Source organism: Pteropus alecto, unplaced genomic scaffold (genome assembly GCF_000325575.1).
Source record: "Pteropus alecto unplaced genomic scaffold, ASM32557v1 scaffold40, whole genome shotgun sequence".
In the NCBI taxonomy this organism is placed as follows: Eukaryota; Metazoa; Chordata; class Mammalia; order Chiroptera; family Pteropodidae; genus Pteropus; species Pteropus alecto.
In genome coordinates, this window is record NW_006431919.1 from 9106042 (window position 1) to 9129265 (window position 23224).

Genomic DNA, 23224 nt, shown 5'->3' on the forward strand with positions numbered 1-23224 from the left:
CCTCAGACACCTGAGTCTCACCTCCAACGGGCCTCTCTTCCAAGCTTCCAAGTTTTAATAACTCCACCCCCTTCACTTGTTCAGCTAGCCCTACTGATGCCAGCTGCTTCCTACATTTACCGTCTCCGTGACACCTCAGTATCCCCTTTGGCCTTTCTAGTCCTCCCAATACATGGTTAATGATTCTTTAGTGTAGATTCTATTTGTTTAAAAACTGGTATGGTTTCTATTTCTTACTGGACCTTGTTTGATACATGAATACCTATACATTTATATAAACATAGTTACAACAAAATGTTAACTGAATCTAGAAAATAGGCATATTAGTGTTCATTGTATTATTCTTGCAACTTTTTGGTATGTTTGAAGATTCTCATAATAAAACATTTGGTACAAAGGTCTCCTAAAAATTTGGATAAATATCAGTTCCAGAACAATAAGGCAAACCTGAGAAAAAGCCATTTATTTCTTCTCTTTCTCACCCTGGTTTTCCAATTTCTTGCAGTCTGGTAGTTAATGGCTCCACCAGAGCTGTCTGTCGATTTTGAGCCAGCAGCAGCTCAGATGGGGCATTTTAAATTTGAGCTACTAATCGCTTTTCTAGAGATGTTTAAAATCAGATAACCGGCAAAATCTATAATGTGAGTAAGTTTGTTTTCAACAAGTCATGCACAGAGTGACATCTACTGGTCATAAAGATTATGTCTTTATCATGTCTGACTCCTTTCTTGCAATTTGTCAATGACCTTAATTATATAGTAAAAATATAAGAAAATTCTTCCTTGGGAGAAAAAGAAATCAACACATATGACTTACATGTGCTGGTGTATGTGCCACTGTGGGAGATTTTTTTAAACTAAAAAAAGAAAAAATTAAGTTGCTTCTTCACTTTAGCAGGCACTCCAGTCTCCTTTATTTGATCAGGGGTAAGTAACCTGTTGCAGAATTTGAAAATTAATCAAACATTGTTAGCTATTTCCTTTAAAATGTCCTTTGGGTTTTTGTTTTAGAGCAGAAATTAATAAATTTAGTCTAAGAGGGAATTTGAGTAGACTTACTGAAAGACTATCATACATCATGTCTTCTGGCATTTCATCCTCGTCCTGCGTCAGGTTCATACATCAGGTTCCAGGCTTCTGTACATGCACTTGCTCCCATCTCTACTTCCTTCCTATCTTCAGATATGTATATGTATTAAGCATCATACATACTCATCCAGGTTTATTCCTTTACTAGCTTTGGAAAGATTTCCAACTGCTCTTGATATTAGATTGTACTCGGAAAAATTAGGACATATTTTGTAACTACATTTTTAAATGAAAGAAGGCATGTATTTATATTTATTGATAAAAGTATTTTGGATGGAGATAGTGTTCAGTTTTGTGTAGAAAATATAAACTTCAATTTGTAGTATTTAAAATGGCATCTAAATTTGGTAGTTGGATTCCATCCCTCTTTAGGTTTTTTCAATTTTTCACTATTATTAAATGCTCTGATCACCCACCTTTGTGGACATCCCTGATTCTTTTCGTGTGATAAATTTATAGAGGGAAAAAATCCTCAAAGGGCTATGAATAATCAACAGAGGAATTAGAATTAGTACAATAATAAAAAGTGGTGCTAGCAGGAAAGACATATGTTTTATAAACTCAATCCTTACCTACTATCTAGGAGTCAATATATAACTTCTAAAGTTGGTAACTCGAAACTGGCATATGTGTTTGGCAGAAACATATTACTTAGATGTATGGGTGGAACCACAAGAACTTAAAGCAGAAATGGTTAAGGTAATTGGGCGGGAAGGGGACTGCAGCTTTTCATTATGTGACTCATTTCCCCCCCAGTCTTAAGCATATAGTACTTTGGTAAAGCCTTAAAGTTTTGAAATAAAAATTTAAATTTATTTGAATTTAAAAATATTTTGCCAAATTACCATCCAGAAAGAGCACATTAAATTTCCATGGGAAACTTTTTTGATGGTCCTTAATTACTACAGTGACTTCATGTCAATTTGTTTATTATTTATATTCTGGTCCACTCGAAAGTTTTAAACCATGTTTAAAAAAAACCACACACATATAGAATAAGATATAAAATAAAAGGGGAAACTGGGTTAAAAAAAAATAAGAGTAGAAGAAATAAGATGAGGCCAGAGGACCAACAACTCTATCAGAAGCATTTGGAAAGCTGGTTTAGAATGAGGATCATTGATCTTATCCCAGACTTGCTAAATAAGCATCTCTAGGGTAAGGTTTGGGACCTCCTTTTTAGCAGCCTCGATAACTTGAAGCCCTGATGTAATTTAAAAGAAGACAGTGAGTGACTAATAGGATATTAAGATATTTATTAACGTCATGGTATTTAGAGCACAGTAGCCAGAAGACTGGACATTGTGAGACTAACTCCAAAGAATACATTCAGAAACAAATCCCACATAAACTAGAGTCATCCCTTCTCCCTCTAGAACATTTCATAATCCTCTTCTGATTTCATTAACAACCCTCACAGAAATGGGAAGATTCAGCCTGTCATTTTGTCTTTTGACTAGTACTCTTAACATGAAGAGGCATGTTCTGGAAGGTCTTCTCTTTTCTCTTGGCTCCATTCCTAGCCTACTGACCATTTAGCTGGATGTTCTAGTGCTTGGGTGTCTTTTTTATGTATCACATCAACAGGTGAAACAGATACTTAGAAGAATCCTACATATCAACTAGGCAGTGGTACTAAATCTTTTCTGCTGCTTGTCCTCTTATTCTTAAAACATATTTTCACATGACTCATGTAAAAATTAAAAGTTAAAGATGCTAAATTTTTTAAACATAGGATTTGGTATACCATAAATATAAAAGAGACAGGATCATAGCTTAATTTTACAATGGAATTGAGAATATATTAAAAATTACACATAAAAAAGTGTGTCAGCTTACAGTGACTTCTGCTGTAGCTGCAGCTTTTGTTCAATGATGTCTGAGAAACGAGGAATTTTTTTTGAAATAGCCACACGGATGTCATCACTCATATTAAAGCAGCTTCTGGACTTTGTTTTAAAATGTAAAAGTGATGAAAATCCCAATTCACAAAGGTATGTCGTTGCAAATGGTATAAGAATTTCTAGAGCTGTCTTTGCCAGGTTTGGAAACACTGTGAATTGAGCACACCAGAAATCCTCAAGTTTCATTGTCTCAAATTCCATTAAAATTTGGCCACTAGCTCGTAATTCAGCAAGATCATTTTTCATTAAATAACCGTCATCAACAAAATCCAGATTAAAAAGAAATGGATCCAGTATCCATTTACTTGCCTCATCAAGATCTCCAACGGAAAAATACCCATGGAAGAAGTTGCTCAACTGTTGCAGATGCAGTGTTATTTCAGCTGCAATGCTTTCTGCGTCATTATCTGAAACTACTATTTCTTCAAGAAAGGGAAAGTTGGTAAAATTTCTTTTCTCAATTCGCTTTAGCCAAAATGGAAACTTCCTAACAAATGCAGATAACTTCTCCCTTGCTGATACTGTATTCATCCCAGTCCTTTGCATAGATGCACTCAGTTCATTTAGGTGTTTGAATAAATCTGCAAGGTATGCTAGGTGAATTTTAAACTCTTTATTTTCAAAGCCATCAACTAAATTACTGCTTTGGTGGTGTAGAAACTGATTTATTTCTTCATACATTTCAAAAATATGAGTAAGTATTTGGCCTCGGGAAAGCCACCTCATTTCAGTATGGAAAAGGAGAACATTATACTCTATTCCGATTTCTTCAAAAAAAGCCTGAAACAGGCGATGATTTGGAGCTCGCCCTTTGATGAAATTTATCACTCTCACAACAGTAAACAGGGCATCTCTCAGCTTTGTAGGCAATGTCTTTGTGACAAGTTCGTGAGGGTTCAACAAACAATGTGTGATCACAATATGAGGTACTTCTTTTTTTATACAGGCAACAAATTCTGAATTTTCTCCTAGCATAGAAGAGGCTCCATCAGTACAAACAGAGCCACATACATCAAGTGCTATCTTTTGCTTCAAAAAGAAGTCTCTGAAGAGATTGAACACATCTTTTCCTTTCATTGTTAACTGCAATGGTTCACAGAATAGGAACTCTTCTATGATCTCTCTTCCTTTTATGTATCGCACAAATGCCATTAGCTGACTGCAATCATCCATGTCAGTTGTCTCAGCAAGCTGAATACCCACTTGAAGAGGGCTGGATCTGATATCTTCTAGAACTTGCTGTAAGATATCCTTGCTCATTTCATCAATTCTAGAATGGATCACATCATCCGATAAAGGTACCTGCTGAAGTTTCTTTTGTGCATCTGGTCCCAAAACTATGTGCGCTATTTCCAATGCACAGGGTTTCACTAATTTTTCAGCTATTGTATGAGGATTCTTCTCCTTGGCACATAAATATGCAAACTGATAAGATGCCTGTAATAAGGCATCCTCTTGAGATGCAACTCCAAATGCTTTCAAAGTTTCACTCTGATCAGATGGTGCTGGCATATGCTTCAGGCTATTGAGATCATGCCCACCTACACCACCATGCTGTCTGTTAAAATGGTCAGACAGTTTTGATGGTCTGAGGTCAGCATTTGAAAATACCGAGTTACACAATACACATTGTGGGCGTTGAGTTCCATCGATTTCCGTTGTACAGGTGAACCAGTAACGAACATAGTCATCATCCCATTTGCGTTTCTTCGACATGGCACCCCAAAATTCTCAGGTAGTATTCCAGAGATGCTGCAGAATTTTGCTTTGGGAGTGAAATATAACCCACACATTAAAAATCAGTGGCTAACCAAATTAAAACAAAGCCACAAGACATGCCATCCTGTCATGTGTGTTCACGTCAAGAAATAATCCTGTAAGATGTTGGTTCAAAGTAAGCCATGACGGCATGACAGTACAACTTAAAGCTAGCAACTCACAGCTAATGCCCTGGAATACATGACTTGACAGCAAGTTATGTGTGGGAGATTTGGGCTCATGATAGGTGTGAATACCCTTAAGTCCTCTACTGGCGAATTGCAGTTATGGCTTAATTTGTTTTCAAAAATACATGTTCCAAACAAATCTGGTACATTTTGTATCCCCAGAAAGGGCATCTCACTGCCACCCCCTACTTCCATCCTGTGCCAATAACGTATGCACATTCCTTGTTATGCATCACTGAATCGAGAAAGGAATAATTCACTAAATACCCTAAAGAAGGGCAGATGTTTTGACAGGGCAGCTAGTTCTTTTTAATAGTTAAGGAATAAATAGGTCCATAAAACTACTTGATCTTTGAGTGGCTTTGGCATCAACTTAAGCAGAGAATTTCAAACAGGTCTGATTAGGTTACCCTTAACATAGAACTAGGACATAAATTTGGCTCAGAGCTTCCTGCTGCTGAAGTGTAACATAACACACTATTGGTACATGATTCATTCTGTCCATATAGAAAAACAAAACAAGTTGCTCAGGAGGAACACAACTATTCCTGCTACCGAGACTTCAGAAAAATTTCCCTTGTAGAGGACATCTTAATTACAACAGAAATTTCATGATGCTTTTTCATATAACTACCCCTCAGTAAAAGCAGTCCTGCCAAAAACACGAAAGGAAAATTAAGCAGCATTCCTAACACCTGGCTTAATCCAAGGATAAGATGTAGAAGACAGTGGTTTTCTAGTTTAGTAAATGGAGGAATGAGAGCTAAATCTCTTGTTTAAATGCACATTCCCAGATAGATTCTGATTCCCTAGCACTGGAGTAGGGGCCCAGAATCTGTATTCTAAGTAAGTAAACATTTTAGATAATTCCTATGAATAGTAACTAGAACAGCAATCTTTAATAAGAGATGCCCATCAGGAACCCCTGTAAAAGTATACATGTCCTTGTACCACTGTGGAACTAATAAATTATCTCCGGAAGTAGGACAAAAAAATAGAAAATAAAGTTGTCCAGGTGATTCTGATACACGTAGTAGGTAGTCAGACCGAGAGGACTGACAACACATCCTCAGGCCAATTCCTAGCTTGCAGACACTCTAGGTTGCTAATAGTTTAAATGCTTTAATAGGCATTTAAGTTTTCTAAGTTGCAAACAACCTCCTAGGGAAGTTGAGGGGCCTCAAAAGAAAGCTATGCCTTTTCTCTTTTTCTTCCTCCTTAGCAATGAGCAAGAGTATTATCCAAGGACAGCCTCAAATATACTGAGAAAACAATTCTATTTCCCGGATTTATAAGTAATTCTCAAAGTTTCCAAGTTCTATGACACAGAATGTGGCTGAAATAACAGGGACCCATTAAAATCCAAACACTTACTTTGGCCTTAAAAAATGATCACAGTAAGCCAGCCAAGAGTATTTACTTAAAGCACTAGATTTCCAGTGGCTCTGCCAAGATTAACTAGTTGTAAAATTTACTTCTATGTAATAAATAGGTTGACCTGCCACATAGTTGTTTATAAGCCAGTTAAAAATTTGAAGATGTCTGCCAATCAACAAAGATAATTTAAAGTTTAAAAGTTGATCTTAAGCCTTCTTTTGTAAAATGATAAGACGAGCCAACTGTTTAGAACCTCTCCTAATTGATAATAAAATTATGACATCAACATAAAAAGTGCTTTTATCTTTCTGTATTGTTATGTATATTTACCATGTAGAGCTTTTTCCTTCAGTTTCATTAGAAATTACAGGATCAGTTATGAGTCCATTCCTATCCACCCTGACTATGCTACTCAGATATATTTTGAGATTTACCTGTTTACAATCAAAGAATTTTTAGAGAAATTCATTTACAGTATTCTTCTCCATCTCCCTCAAAGAGAGAGAACAGGTAGCAAGAATTTTCAAGATCCTCAAAGATGAAGTAAGTTATCGCCCAAGAGGCTTTCTTGTGTTTTAGAACCTCACAATTTTTACTTCCTCCTTTGTGGTATTCAGTAATCACATTCTAAAATATGTAAACATTAAAAAAGTATCATCATAATAAGGAATCACGGTTAAACAGGTGTGATAATGGTATGGTTGTGTTTTTTAAAGAGTCCTCATTTATTAGAAATATAGATTTAACTATTTACAAGTGAAAAAATATAATGTTGGGATTTCTTTTGAAATATTGTACTTCAGCACACATGCAAATACAAACAAAGTGGGGTGGAGATATAAGAAATAAGATTGGCCTTGAGATGTTAACTGTTGAAACTGGACGATGGGACCCATCAGTTACACCATTCTCACTATTTTTATGTATGCTGGAAATTTTCCATAATAAACAGTAAAAGAAACAAACAAAAGTATTATCTTATTAGGACAGATATAATTGTTTTTTAGAATGATTCTTTTGAGTTTTGTGAGATATCTTAAAATGCAGAAAGGTCTGATATAACAAAGTAAAATGTTTTTGCAAATTTATGAAGGGTAGATATGAAGAAGTATCATGACAGAGGAAAAAAAAGTAAAGCTGAACATATAAATAGAAATACCTGGAGAATGCTAACATATACATTTCAGCAGTGACAACACCAAAGTGCAATTGTATACCTAAAACGCCAAATCAAATACGATTCAACTTCTAGGTGCAGGTGTCTGGGGAGGCAGAGGATTTAATCAATACATTTTATAGTTAAAAGCAAGAGCCAGGAGAAAGGGAAGGGAATGCAGTAGGTGAGTAAACGCTCCAGAGGCAAAAGCCTGGGATCCTGGCTTTATCACTTACAGGATGGGACCTTTCCAAGCCTCAAATCTTCAACTGGGGATGACAATAGTACCTACCTTATATGGTTGTTGGGAGGTTTAATTATGAGCATGCGTGTAAAGAACACGCAGCTGGTAACTGGTAGGAAGGACCTTTTGGTGTATTAAGGACGTTTAAGAGGTGGCCCGGGCGAGCATGGGGCGCCGGCGGCGAGGGAAGAAGACTGCGCTCGGTCTCCAGCCTCCCGTCTCCGAGCCAGAGGCGCAGGCCCAAAGGATGCTCGGGCTTCTTTTAGGCGCCCGTTTCAGACTGCAGTGCACTCTCCGCTCAAGCTGGCGCCTAATCTCTGGGCGCCGAAACCAGTCTAGGCGGCGGTTCCTCAGGTGCGACCCCGGAGCAGGAACCTGCGGAAAGTGAGAACACAAAAGCAGCCGCAGCGACCGCCGCATCCGGGTTCTCGGGGTGGCTTCCCGCCCGCAAACTGGGCGAGGCGTCTCCCAGCACGCAGGCGCATTAGCAACCGGCCGAGTGCCCGGCTGGATTGAGTAAGGAGCATGCGCACTGAACCAATTTTTAATTTAATTTTTTAGATTGTGTACGTAGAGCTGGAGTTTATTGTGTAAGCCACAAAAATAGAATCTAAGGAATGGAAGGCACTGTTAAATGTACACAGTTCTTAAGAGCACTGGAAATAAAATTTTATATTCTGTCAGGCTTTGAGTTTGGCGATGGTAAAGCTCCAATAATTTACCATTTTCTAAGTGAAATCAATGAGGAAACAAGAAGGAAGCTGATTGTATTCGCAAAATAAATATTCAGGCAAATGGGACAGGCTATAAATTCCATTAAGATACACTAGAGATGTGCTTCCAGAACTTATGTCTTTTTGCCCATGCAGGTCACCCCTTCCATAAATTAGAACATGTAGATGAATTTCCTGAGAACCATCATCCACTTTAGACAAAAGATTTTTATTAAAAAAAAGTTTTTAACAGAATCTTCAAATAATAAATCCAGATTACAGAGATTTTAGAAATAACCCCCAAAGTAGAAACCAGAAAACACTGTTGAAAGAAACAGACCCAAGTTCTTTCCTCTGTGGGGGGTATTTTCTTCCAGAATATTGAGGCTCTTAAGGAAATGACATTTTATTAATTTTTGTATAGTCAATCTTGTCACAAGTAACCCACAAGGCTGGGGGATGAGGAAGTGTTCAGGAATGTGGGACAGTCACATCATTTACAGGTGCTAAGGGTGAACTTGGTAAAGATCGAGGGCCTGTTTAAGGTTTCTGTCAATGGAAGAAACTGTAAAAGACCAGCCTTTCTGAGCCAGGAACTAGGGCCTTAAATACTAGAGAAAGGAGTAGGCTTTAGAGTCAGAAATACTTGGCTTTATGTCTTGGCCCCAACACTTTCAACTGTTAGGCCTTGAGCAAACTACTTGGACTCATTATGCTCACAAGCTTTTTATAAAATAGGGATATCATCTATTACTCACCCCATGCAGTTCTTTTGAGGCGATAACATATGAAAATTACAGTACATCGTTCTAGCACTCAAAAGGCAGCTATTATTGATATAATAAAATCAAAGCACATACCTTGAGTAATGTTCTGGATACTACCTTTCTTCTGAATTGAAACAGAAATAAGACATGATTTCAGGTATTATAGAATTTTTCTAAAACCGGAATAAATTAGGTTTCACAGAAGAGGGAACAGACACCCAGAAAGGATATGTGACATTTTTTGAGTTAAAAGACCCCCAAAATTACTGATTCAAACTCATAGAAGATAATTCAGGCTCCCTGCCAGCCCTATCAACAACCACTTTTCTGCCAAATACTTGAAATAATGCTACGGACCATTCATAGTTAAGTATTCTCGATTACATATTTTTATTAACAAAAAATACAAAATAAACACCAATCTCAGATGTTGTGTTGAACCACCCAATGCAGTGTTAAGGTGCAAATATGAATAACTTTTGACATTCTTAAAGTGGTAAGCATTAGCTGTATTTGCAGTGCTGTTTCAATTTCATACCAGTCTGAATCTAGATACCACGTGCACCCATAGTACTTCACTATTAGTTACTCTCCCACTAGAACTATTTCTGAGATGCTACCTTAATGTAATATCCTACTAGTTTTTGGTAGCTCAGAAAAATCCATTGAGCTGTTAAGTCAATGCACTCATGTCAGAGGTTTTAACTCGTTTTCACAGATCTTGCTTTCACTGTTGGTATTATTTTCACAATGTTCTCAGAATAGGCTTGAGGATCATGGCAAATTTGGTTACTAGTTGCCCTGTAAGCTATCCTTATAATTCTTTGAAGAAACCTTCAAAGAATTTTTTATAATTTGCTTTTCCCAAATTATACAATGTGGCACCCGCTGGCTACAAAGATTAGGTCTAAGGAATACTCTATAAGTTTTTAAAATCAAATTTAATATTCATGATTATAATATAAAGGCAATCACAATTAAAACAAAAAAATCCGTATCACAAACCATAACCTCTATTTTAAAGGAAAGGATTTCTGTGTCTAAAGGTTCACGCCCAGAATGGTAAAAGACCTAATACTAATTGGTCAGCACTGATTTAAGAATGACATAATAGTTATTTTTCCATTCAGAGGCTAATAATTTAGTTTTGGGTGTGAGATATGAGGAAATATTTTCAAAATAATTTTATAAATAAGTAAAAAACAGAATTATTACCACACAGGATAAAGTTATTCACATGTTATACAAATTTCCTTTCAGATTTTTAACTGTAGACCAGAAAGACTTTAAAAGACAAAAAAACCAAATGACTATAAAATAACTACAATTAGTTACTACTAATTAGAAAAAAATGAGGCCCTGGTTTTGAGAAAGAGTAACTAATCTACCTTTAACATGTGTGCTAACACTAGATAAAGGGCCATAAAAACTGAAGAAATAAAGTTTGAGACTTAATTACTGAGTGGAAGACAGGAGAGAGAGAAATAGAGAGCACGCACATGCCCGAGCAAGCCAGGGCCTATTTCCGTATCATTAATATAAAATTAGAAATAAAATCTTAATCTGCACTTAATGTACCTTCTCTTTTTCTCCTGTTTCTTCAGTGTGGAAATGAATTAATTTACTATGAGACTTCTAGAAGCTTTATTAGGCAGCGAGATGAGCAGACACCGATTTTCTCATCTACAATCATCAGCTGTGTTTATCGTGGGTGACCATCTATGACTAGTTACTACTGTCCAAGGAAAGAGGCCATGGGGTCATCTGGCCTCTGACGTTTCATTCTATAGGCCTCCATTTCCTCCTCGGTGGGTTCCCGAGTTTCAAATATGCTATTGTAAGGCCGCTTCCTCTCATCAAGCTGCATGAGCTCCTTGACATGAAGAAGGCGGGCCTCCTCCGCATTCAGTGCCTACAGTGAAAGGAAAAGCATGAGTATTATGGCTCTACATCAGTTCTCTTTTGTTCCAAAGTGGTAGAATACCAAAAGATTCTACTGAATATGAATTGCTACATCAAAAATCTAGACTGCCTGAAATGGCTTGGGAGTCACCCCTTCCACTGTCAAGCTGTAACTAATCATTATTTGGCTCATGCGATTATTTTCATAGAACACAAAACATTCTACAACATTTTCAATATTAAAGAATTTTCACTTAATTGCAAAAATTGAATGATGTTCCTTTTACTGACAAAAGCCCACAACTGATGCTTCTGGTGGAGACTGCAATTGTGACTTTTCCTAAGGACTTGCTGAAACTTAGATTACAGAGCTAGAAGGCAATTCTTTCTGGAAAACATGTCAATAACTAAAATTATAGCTTCACAAAGCACATTTCTTTTGTGCATTCATGATATTTGTCAAATATTCCAGGAAACTGGCAATACCAAGACACACAAAATCTCTGGTCACATTCTAAGCCTGATACCAGGTGACATGGACATGTCACTCAGAATGGGGCCTCACTTCCTCATTTTTAAAATGAGTTTGTAGACAGGACTAGATAATTTCCTAAGATCCCTAATCAATAAAGAATGGTGTTGTCACTTTTACTATTTAGACTTCACAAAGTACCTTTTTCAGTTTCTCATGTTTCTTTTCTTCATCATCACTATCTGAACTGCTCTTTCGATGCTGCTGCTTCTTCTTCTTCTTTTTCTTCTTTTTCTCTTCTTTTAGTTTATCCTGATGCATCTGACAGGGAGGATTGAAATATAGTGTTATTGATGCGAAAACAAAGCTCTAGTGCAAGTTTTAAAGTCCTTCCTCCAGGACTTAAAAATTCAGGACAAGTGTTATAGACTTACCTCCATGAGGGTTTGAGGTTTTTTCACTGACTCTTCTCCAGTTATATCATTTACAATACAGTCCTCTGAATTCTGTGGGAAAACATATGTAATTGGACTTGAGTATCATAGTTACCAATCATCTAAGAAAAAGTTAAAATCTGAAACATGAGAAGACACGTTTCATACAAATTGTGACTTAAGAGCTTTGGTTGTTTTATAGCTGTAAGTACTAGAGGACAATTACTTACGGCAATCTCCTTCCCAGCTTCTCCAGTACAATAGGAATACTTGAAAAAAGAGTGACAGCATTTGTATCCCCACCGGCCTTCTTTCCAGTAAGATCCCCAGATATGCTGGAGGGAGGGGAGGAGAGAGAGAGAGAGAGGTTACTTGAAATGGAACCTGAACCAGGGACTCTCACATACTGTTGATAGGAGTATAAAATACTATAGCCCTTTTGAGGGCAATTTGAAAGGAAAATTGTGGGGATTCCAGGACTAGTTAACAGGTAAAAGCTAGCCTGACCTCAAGTGTAAGAAGCAAGCATTATAGTTACAATGGTCTTATAACGTATTCCTAAAATGTATTAAAAAATTTAGGCGATGTGATTTCTCTTTAAAAATTAAGGACTAGGAAACTCCCACTTGGAAAGAACTGGGTGTTGCTGAACAGTGAATGCCCTTATTAAACAGGGTTTGTGTTCTCTGGTTTGTACAATTTGCCTTGTTGACTTCAATCATATATGTTTATCAGACAAACTCCTACAGGTAGTTAAGGTTTTGACCCCTTAGAAAGACAACTGTAGTTTGGGTACTTCAATAATACAGCAAGGGACATGCTTTATTATATGCTTTACGATGTGATGAAATATGAAGTATTCTGCATCACCTATGAAGTGTTCTTGTTAAAATATTTAACAAATTAAGGCTTTAGACCCTTTAAATTTGATTTCCTGTTTATAAGAAATGCAAAGGACAGAGAAATTAGTTATATCACTAGAAACCCATCTACCATAGAATATGAGACAGTTTACAAGAAAACTGGCCTAATTTGTTAAATAGTCACAGTCATAAAATAGGAGAGATATAGTCTAGAAAAAAAGAGATATAACAACCAAATAATAATCAAAATAAACTTCAACTGGATTCTGACTTAAAAAAACAAACAAACTCCGCCCTCCCACCCCCGCAAAAAAAAAACCCCATTTTGGGGTTTATTTTGGAAAATGTAATTAAAGACTTGAGAGAATATAACATTAAGGAGTTAATGTCATATGAAGCATGGTATGTACATACTTACCATGGTATGGTAATGTAATCACAAAAGAGAATATCCTTAATTTTAGGATATATGATATGTACACTTTATGGGTGAAATGTTATGACATCTGTAATTTCCAAATGTTTCAAATATGTAAATATACAGTAAAAACAAACACATAGATCTCAGAACATGTATGTGTGCACACATACCTAAACAAAGCATATATGAGAACATATAAAAAAATTTTGAATCTAGGTGGTATAAGGTGAACATAATAGTACTCTTTCGCATTTTTCCTGTTTTTGGAAAAATTTCATAAAAAAAACTTGAAATGTAAGAAAAAGAAAAGCACAGCAGTGATTCAATAATGACACTGTAGTATAAAATACAATCCAGAGCAAAATGCTAACAAGGACACAAAATGGTTTTGGTTTAACACATACCGTGTGATTGTGGATCTTCACGTCCTCCTCATACTTAGAGCAGGCAACAGCCCGCTCTTGTCCTTTAATGACTGTCCCATGTCTTGAATACTCCACATAGTCCTCCGTCTGAGCTAAAAGCAATTCAGCTGGAGGGGCATCCAAATGTTCCTGGCCACCATACTGAAAGGACATTGAACGTTATTAAATACATTTTACAATAAAGATTTGCATTCAAATCTCTACTTAAGGGCTTATTTCCAATCAGGAAGATTAAAGGAACATTCTTTACAGGCCTTGTTATACAAAAAGAGTGAAAAAAAATGCCACCAAATTTTCATAGGCAAATAAAAAATGTCTCAGTTGCTATTTATCTGTTGAATGTGGTAGATTACAAAATGGCCATACATTCCTTTTATCCTTGTACACATGCCCATTTGCCACATGACTTTGCTGCTCCTCCCCTGAAGAGACAGAGTCTGTTTCTCCATTCCTTGATTCTGGACTTGGCCACATTACCTGTTCTGGCCTATTAGAAACTGGCAAATGTGATCCAAGGAAAGGCCTGGAAAGCACTCATGCATACTGAGGCATACTTTTTGTTACTAGGGTCTGGTATCCTGAGAATGCCTTAAAGAATCTAGGCTAGCCTAGTAGAGGATGAGAGTCCAGGTGGGGCAGACATGAGCTGTTCCAAATGAGGCCCCGTTAGGACAAGTAGCCTGCTAACTGTTAGAGACCAGTGAGGCCATCCTAGATCACTCAGCCACAGATGAGCAGCTCCAGACCAGGAGATCCAGCTGACATACAGAATCAAGAGAAAAAAGAAATGTTTTAAGTTACTAAGTTTTGGAGTGATCTGTTTCACTGCAAAAGCTGAGGAATACTGACACTGTTTGCTACTGGATTAAGTCAATGAAAAGAAAGGACTATTTTTGATGGATTAAAAGGGATTGTGTATTGTATTTCAAATATAAAATACATTTTTCTTTAGCATTTTGGTCAAAATTACCTTTTCCAGGATGCTTTCTTTCTGCTGTTCTTTGAAGTCTTCTTTTTTGACTTTGAAGGACTTATACAACAGCTCTAGTTTTGTAGGATCGGCCTGCAGATGCACTTCAGATCCCTTGTCATAGGCTTCCCAGGCAAACACTAAGGGAATTAAAAATATCTTAATGAGCAGTCAGCTACATTTATTGTTCTAATGTTTTAAAAATGCCCTTGAATTTCTTATGAGCTGATATAAAATACCTTCACAATAGAGCACTTACACTGTGTCTGAGCCATTGAAATGGTATCACCTGTGTATCTAACAAAGTTATCTCCAGCATAGCTCACTCTGTAAATACAAATGGAAAAAAAATTGTTTCAGAGATTGATTTAAGGAAAGTCAATTTTATTCTGACCCAATCAGAGATGTTTAATTCAGAGTTAGTTTTACAATTAAAAGCTTCCCTGCCTCCCACTCCGATTTTGAAATTTGTACTTTTAACTTGATACTCACTCATCTGGATTCTTTCCTGCATTGGCATAGGGATTCTCTCTCATCGCTCTAGTTTTGGGATCATAGTAAGCAGAATTTGGATCTAAATTCCGCAAATACTAGAATAGAAAAATGTTTAAGGACTGCATTAATATTTACTTCCATCTAAAAAATTTCAGAATTGATTGCAATTAATTTAATGTGTGAATGCATTCTGGCACACAGATGAAGAGAAAAAAACAGAATGATACCTAATTTTGAAATGACAGATTTTATTACCCATATATTGCCCAGATAACAGATAAATAGGTGAAATTTAGGCTGGGAAGACAAATATTTTTGAATGTGTATGTTAAGTTGGCCAGACTTACTTTTGCAATATCTTCTCGAATCCTCAGATTCCGAACGGTAATCCGTCTCTTAGAGTCGAAGTTTTGTCCAGGCATGTCAATGTCATCTGCATATTTATCTTCATCTTCATCTTCACTATTATGGTCTTTTTCCTGAAAGACAGAGACGGAAAAAATAGTAAGAAAAAAAGAATAGCATCTAGTTTTTTCCCTTTCATTCCCCTTTAATCATATACATATTCACTTGTGTTGTGGCTATTATTATCATTTAATATAACTGGAAATAATTTTATTATTATATATTAGCCACCAGAAATTGAAAAATTTAATGTATACCCAGATAGGGCAAATATTATTACCATCTGAGAGTTTGGTTCCTCTTCTCCCCACTGGTGTTTTGGAGAATTCTGCATCATGACAGAAAGGAAAAAATTTGTCATTTTATTCTATTAAATCTAATGCTTATTTAACGCTTTAAAAACGTAGTTAAGATAATGTAACAAACCTACCTAAGCAAATACTCTTATTTCTCACTTGTAATGAGCACATAAGTTCTGAATACAAGTATATCGTTGTGAAGTTAATTTTATTAGAAGCTAGAAAATTTCTAGAGTATTTTTACTGATACAGGATTATAATCACACAAAGGTAATAGGATTAAAATGATCAATGAACCAAATAGATATTCATTTCATAATGTATTAATTTTAGACAAACCATTTTCATTAAAATTCAATAGTTTTCTATCAAGACCAAGAAGAAAATGTTACCAGGATCATGTAATAAGTATCTTTAGAGCCAAAATAGCCTCTGTAAAATTTAGACCATGAAAAAATCTGCTCAAGTGACACATTATGATTTAAGGACAGTCTAAAATCCTTGTCAGAGAAACACTTTTTCATCAGCAATTGGTCAGGATTTTCTCTAACTCCACAAAACATCTATAGCAAAGTAGTCAGTATTTTATCATGTCCATTTAAAAAGGCTTCAAAGATTAAAAAGAATACCTTATAGCATTAGTGGAGGGATATGGAAACGTGTATGTGAATATATATATAGCATATTGATGGCAGCATAAATTTGTATAGCCTTTCTGAATGGTAGCTAAGTGACAAGTTATCAAAATTTTAAACTTACATGTTTATTGCATCAATAATTACACTTTTAGGTATTTATCAAATGGAAATATGTCAATTATATAAAGAGGCATGAATAAGAGTATGATTTACAGTATTGCATATAATATTAAAAATTTGGAAAAAAGTAAATAATAGATGAATGGTTATATAAATTACTGCACTCAATGAATACCGAACAACCATTAAGAGAGATTCTATCCAAGATGCAGAAAAATACATATAACTTACTACTTTTTCTTTTGTTAAAAAAAAAAAAAAAAGGCGAGGGAAAGGTGGTTATAACATTATGTATTTGTTTGTATTTACATAAGAACTCAGAAAGGCTCCACAAGAAAAATACGAAAGGTTACGGGGGAGTGAGGTTTAGAGGTAGGGAAGATGGAGGCAGGGGTGAAAGACTTTTCACTGCATATCTTTTTAAACTGTTTTAAGCTTTGAACCATATAAATTTACACAAAAATAAATAGGTTTAATGATACATAAAACAAGTTGTCATTGTACTATACACTGTTTACTTGAAAGAGTAAGTGATAAATGAGTACGTAGAGGAACCCATGTAAAAAACATGCTGTTATTATAATTACACACATATATAAATATATGTGTGTGGGGGGAGGGGTGGAGTGAGCTCAGGAAAGGCCTACTTCAAAATGTTAATAGTTGACATAAGTGATATTTATTTTCCTCTTTATCATTTTCTAAATTGTTTTTCACCATATATGTTACTTTCAAAATCAGAAATGTGTTTTTTTCAAAAAAATTATTGGGGTTCCCAAGATGCTAATTCAACAAAAGACATTTATATTGCTATATAGACAGCTAAATCTATGTAGAGACTGCTCTACAATATGTAGTTAATCTTAATATCCAAGTAGGCGAAGAACATCAGCCTTCTATATACATTTAAGGATGCTTACTGGGGAAATAAATTGTATTATGTTTATAATAAACAGAATATATTAGATCAAAAGAAATAGGCCAATTTTATTTTTGCAAAGTTGGTAATAATTTAATAATTACAACAATAGCTACTAGTTAACAAATGTTTACTATGTAATAATATATGCTAAGCCTCCTGGAGGATTGGTGTTATCTCTACTTTAGGAATGATAATCTGGTAATCAGAAAAGTAAATTAATTTTTCTAGGCATACCTAAGCTAGCCAGTGGCAGAGCTGGATTTTAACATCTATCTGTTACCTTGTGCTATGAACCTGCCTGACAGATGGCCTCAGTGACTGCTTACTTGATTAGTACTTATTTAGTTCTGTTTGTAATTCATATTTTCTAAGAGTCTCTTTCAAAAATTTAAAATCCAAATGTTTGCTATTTATTTGTGCCATGAATTTGTTAAAAAGAAACTTTACAACACTAATAAGCACAACTTATGTTAACTATGAAGTTAATAAGAATAAAAGGAAAAAAATTGGTTGCAATACATCTTTTTTACTATGAAATTTTCTTTGCCGTGCTATAAAATTATTACATGTTTATATGGGAAAATACTAAAAGAAAAAGAATACATAGAAAAATTCACTAATTCTATGTTAATGAAAATTTCTCATGTCTTGTTTTTTGGTCATAATATTTGTCCTGTGTTATTAAAATATGTTATCCAGTGTAATTACGAAGTCTTGATAAAAGCCACTTTAAGAGCTGTGCAACATTCTATCATGTAGAAGCAGGATAGTTTACTTCACCAATTCCCTATTCCTGCACATTTAAGCTATTTCAATTTCTTACTATTGAAAAAAGTGCTACAATGAACATCTTTGTGCATAATGATTTTTTTTTAATACTAGAAAATTCTTTAGGATGGATGGACTTACTAATTTAATTCCAGAAAAGGAATATAAATATTTTATGGCAATATTCTTTTCAAAATGATTGCACCAATTTATATTCCCCTGAATGGTATGTGTCATTTTTACTTTTCCTTAATAGCATCTCTCCCTAAAATCTTTCTAATAGAAGATACATAAAATGAATTCTTGTTTTCATTTTTTTGTCTAAGATTTGTGATTTTTTAATAGATTATTTCTTACTTACAGCCTGTTCCACTAATTTTCCCGAGGCTAATTCTTCTTGGAGTTTCTGCGCTTTCAATGTTCGCTTTGCCTAACAAAAAAAGAAACATTTGAAATTTACTTACAACACTGAAGTGAACATTTAATTTTTGTAGTACATTTAAAACAAGCAAGTTTATTGTTTTCAGAAAAAGTCACTGGACGAGGTCATCTCTGAGATTTCTTATAGCTCCAGACCTAAGGCTCTCTAAAGAACAGGAGTTACAAACTCGTTTGGACCAGGTGTCAATGGAAACTGAGCCAGACAGCACCGGTCGTAAACTGCAGAGAGTAAGCCCTGTCCAAAAGGGGCAGTTCTCACCAGATGCCAGATGACTGACTCTTGCCAGGCAGGCCAGGATTACCACACAGTTCATTGTTTAAGAAAAGATGAAATTCAGATGATGTAGAATCCTATGATTTTTAAATGTTAACTCCCCTTTAGGGAAAAAAAGCACCATGACTATAGTTTTTAAGGAATGAGAGCAGGTAAAATCGTAACAGAAAAATGTTGAGGTAGAATTAAGATAAAATTCCATTTTCTGAAACAAGTCATCCCAGTCCCCTCCTACTACCCTCAAGTGCTTGGCGACAACTGTAAAACAGACCCATGGACAAGACACAGTCTGGGAACTGTGAGTTTATAACATCAAAGAACCAAAAGCTTTGGACACTAATCTGTTCTCATGCTTCCAGTATTTTATGCAACCTAAGTCAGGGAGTAAAGGACAATATGAGAATAAAATTTTAAAAAATGCTGCTAAATAGGACTAATCATGCTATTTATTTTCACTATTCAATTAGGCTTACTACTACTGCTAGGTTAAAAATGCCACCATTTTTAAACTTCTAGAAGACTCAAAAAACAGAATTGCTAAGTTATAGACAGAGAAAACTGTATATTTTTTAAGGATAGTAGGAAAGCAGGAAATTTTGCTCACCAGATCAACTTTGGCATATTCTTCTACAATTTTCATGTGTTCTTCTGGATTGTAGCCATTCCACCTATCCCTCTTTCCATCATAGTCAAACATCAGCTGAGGCTGGACATGTTCATCTGGAGCAATATTAGTTCCTGTAAATTTTGCTCCAACTCGCCTAGGTCTCTGGAAAACAGAATAAGACGAAATCTTTTTTTAGGTACCTGTTGCCCAGAGGAAAATTTCATATAATCTTTATAGAGCAGGCAAGAACATACCATGGGACTTTATGGTCTATTCAATAAAATTATCAGTTAATCTTCCAGCAGAAAAATTTGATGATGCTGAACTAATTTCTCTCTGATTTTTATTTAACTTGTACCTAAGTACAGGTAATTTTAGAAAAACAGAATTAAGTTCTCTGATGCAGAAGAAAGAAAGACTTTCTAATGACAGTTTCCAACGTTTTCAAAGATGAACTTACCTCAAAGCAGTCTTTCTTTTTGTGTGTCATGGCCCCACAATTTTCACATGCTCCTTTGCGGTACTTAGTAGTTATGGAATTCTATTAATGGATATACAGAAAAAGTTTTATTTATCTGAATGAGTTAGAAGTAGTGTTGGCTCTTATTATATTGTTTAGTGAAATGATTTATTCATTAAGAAGATAACCAGTTAGGGTCTCTACACTCTTATAAATAAGAAATGTTTAAGGACTTCAGCAATATAAAATTTATGAAATACAGAAGCTAACGTGATATGTATTATGAATTTTTACCAGATAAAAGGTTATGTGATGTTTATACTTTATACAATATTGTATTAATGGTTCTTATATTAAGTTCTTAAAATAAAATTTCCACTTCCACATAGGTATATACAGGTTGCCTACATACCTCTTTTACACCCCTCTTGTACCATTCTCCAGATGAGCTGTACTGCCTTTGTTTTTCTGGTTGTGGTCTCTGGTGCTTTAAAGTAGGTCTTTTTGAAGGATCAATATACCATGGCACTGAAGAAATATACTGAGGAATATGAGGGTTGATGTCTCTGAATTAAAATAAAATAAAAAATTTTAAGAATAAAGTTTGAAAATAACTGGTATTACAATGACTAAAGGAAGCCTATACACAATCTGATAGAGATATTGTAGTGGGGGGGGGGGAGTGAGGGAGAATATTCTTGATGTAATTAATATAATAAAAACAATTAAAAATAATTTAAATCAGAGTGAAAAAATTTCCAACAAAGAAACTAAAGAATAGTGTTACAACCGAAGGAGGAGGGGAGATGAAGGAAGATTAGGATGTTAATGAGATAAATCTTGTATCAGCGCAAGAGGTACACTAATAATGTCTTAGCGTTGATTAAAATAATGGTTTAATTATATCATTTAGAGATGTGAGGTTTCAGCCAGAAACACTCAAAAATAGATTTAAAAGTAGCCACTTTCCTAGAGAGAGACAGAGAGTAGGAAGGACTAGAAGGGACTACAGCTGTTAATTATAAGTCCTTTAATATTATTTGATTACTAAACCTTACACATAAGAGATTGATAAAAATAATAAAAACAAACATGATGTAAATGGTAAAGATAGCTTCCTGTCAAATGAGGAACTGATTAAGTAGACATAAATTTGAATTTTGAATGAACAGATTATGCAAAAAATTAAAGTACTTACTTTCCTTCTTCATCAACTTCTGCAGGAGCATTACCCAGTTTTCGCTGTTCTTCTAGCTCCTTCTTCTTTCTCCAGTCCTCCCTGGTCATCTTCTTTGGTTCCTCCAGACTCATTTCTTTGGACCCCGATAGGGGGGCAGCATTAACTGCATCCACAGCTGCAGCCGACATGGTGATCTGGCCTCCTCTACAAAAAGGAAGAAATTTATATTAGTACAAACTAGGCCTTCACTAGTTCACCAGTGAAATTATCAAAAGCACATCCTAATAACACATACTGTGGGTTATGCTTCATATGTTCTTGTTCTTTCATAGTAACTGTAAGGAAAAGTTCTCTTTCCCATAAAAAAAGTCTCTAGTGTTGTAGTTACTCCCTCAACTCTAATTTACAAATGCAGAGAAATACACACATGCATTTAAAATTTCATAAGACTCTCTCATATACATTCCTGAATTCTTCTGTCTGTATATGTCAAACTTTTCTACCATACTAATGAGTAAATAGGGTCCAAACTCTGTTCCCCTAAAGACTGTGAATGCCTTAAGTTATCTATATTTATTGCCTCTATTTCCTCATCTTCCACTTCCCTCCTCAAACACTCTAATTTAGCTTCCATCCCTTACCACTCTGAAGAGTTACCACTAAGTTATCAGTGATCAATGCACTACACACACTGGGCATTTTTTTAGTGCTGTTCTCGCTTTTATTCTTTTCCCTTGGCTTATGGGACACTACACTCTTCTGGTTTATCTTGTGCCCCTCTTGCTGCTCCTCCTGTTTCCTTTGCAGGTTTTCCCATTTCTGCCTTATTTTTGGATTCTGTAAGGCTCAGTCCTAGAGCTTCTTTCTTTACTCTGAACTCCACTAGTGGACAAGCTCATCTATTTCCATGGCTTCAGAGGCCACCATTAGCTCTCCAATTTATTTCTCTACTCCAGACCTTTTATCTGAGCTTCAAATAGGTATATTCCAATTGCTTACTTCACAGCATCTCCACTTAGAGATCTGAGACACCTATACACTCAACAAATCTTAATTCAAATTCATGACATTCTCTATGAAATCTAGTTTCCTTATAGTCTCCTCTCTTAATGAAAAACACCACTATCCTTCCCTTTACTTAAGTGTTCCTGCTATGCCCCTTTCATTATTAAGAATTATTTTCACCTTCTGAATATCATTCATCTACCACTGTTTTCAATGCTACCATCTTAGTGTTACTTTTTCCTACTCATTAAATACGAAAGACCTAGATGTTATTTTAAATATTCCAGTCGCCATGAGTACAGAAACAAGTAAAATTACTTTTGCAATACTTTATTTAACCCAATATATCCAACATATAATTTTGCCACAAGAAAAAAATAAACTAAGTCTTTAAAATCTGATATGGATGTTACACTTATTCAGACTAGCCACATTTCAGAGCCACGAGCAGCTCATAGCCATCACACTGGGCAGTGCAGCTCCAATGACACCTTACAATTTCTACTCTAAAAATCATTTACGACACAGTCCTGGTCTGACTGTGCCCAAGTACCAGGTCTGAGGTTTAGGGCTAAGGCTTCATTCTCGGTCCTATTTCCCTGTTCCCTCCTCAATCTGTTGTTCATCATCCCCGTGAGAATTTATTTTAAGAATAAGAAGCTTTCGGCCCATTTCCCGGGGTTCTGTAGCTTCATCTCTCTGCCCTTGTACCCGCCCCTGCCCTCGCCCCCGCGCCCGCTCTCCACCAACCGACCCTACGCCCACCCCGCGCAAGTTCCCAAAATAATTCTTCACCCAGTCCTGTCGCAGCCGACCCCAAGACCACTGGCCAGAAAGAAAACCAATCCGTCAATGTTTTCTTCCTGTTTCCAGCGCTTCCCAGCAGCCACCGCGCGGCACATGCGCACTAACAACTCTTTGGGTCCCA

At 35.7% G+C, this 23224-nt stretch overlaps 2 protein-coding genes across 2 annotated transcripts; both read right to left on the reverse strand.

The window, feature by feature from the left end:
* Window positions 1-2327: 2327 nt before the first annotated feature.
* ZBED8 (zinc finger BED-type containing 8) lies at window positions 2328-8193 on the reverse strand. The gene is made up of 2 exons (XM_006906477.3): window positions 7764-8193; window positions 2328-4757 (listed from the first exon to the last, which is right to left on the reverse strand). Exon 2 carries the CDS (start codon window positions 4706-4708, stop codon window positions 2924-2926), a length of 1785 nt encoding a protein of 594 aa, XP_006906539.1. The 5' UTR covers window positions 4709-4757; window positions 7764-8193; the 3' UTR covers window positions 2328-2923.
* A 445-nt stretch (window positions 8194-8638) lies between these two features.
* Window positions 8639-23211, reverse strand: SLU7 (SLU7 homolog, splicing factor). Its single transcript, XM_006906478.3, has 16 exons — window positions 23092-23211; window positions 21310-21495; window positions 20524-20677; window positions 20112-20192; window positions 19649-19813; window positions 18691-18759; window positions 15863-15910; window positions 15525-15656; window positions 15175-15272; window positions 14942-15009; window positions 14683-14822; window positions 13692-13853; window positions 12234-12338; window positions 12004-12075; window positions 11771-11890; window positions 8639-11107 (listed from the first exon to the last, which is right to left on the reverse strand). Exons 1-16 carry the CDS (start codon window positions 23196-23198, stop codon window positions 10928-10930), a joined length of 1887 nt encoding a protein of 628 aa, XP_006906540.2. The 5' UTR covers window positions 23199-23211; the 3' UTR covers window positions 8639-10927.
* Between the last annotated feature and the right edge of the window lie 13 nt (window positions 23212-23224).

Coding starts and splice junctions, on each gene's coding strand:
- ZBED8 (XM_006906477.3), bottom strand. CDS start 4,708: ATGTCGAAGAAACGCAAATGGGATGATGACTATGTTCGTTACTGGTTC.
- SLU7 (XM_006906478.3), bottom strand. CDS start 23,198: ATGTGCCGCGCGGTGGCTGCTGGGAAGCGCTGGAAACAGGAAGAAAAC. Junction 20,193..20,523: donor ACAAGAGGGGTGTAAAAGAG/GTATGTAGGCAA, acceptor ATCCATTAATAG/AATTCCATAACTACTAAGTA. Junction 12,339..13,691: donor TGAAGATCCACAATCACACG/GTATGTGTTAAA, acceptor CCCTCCCTCCAG/CATATCTGGGGATCTTACTG.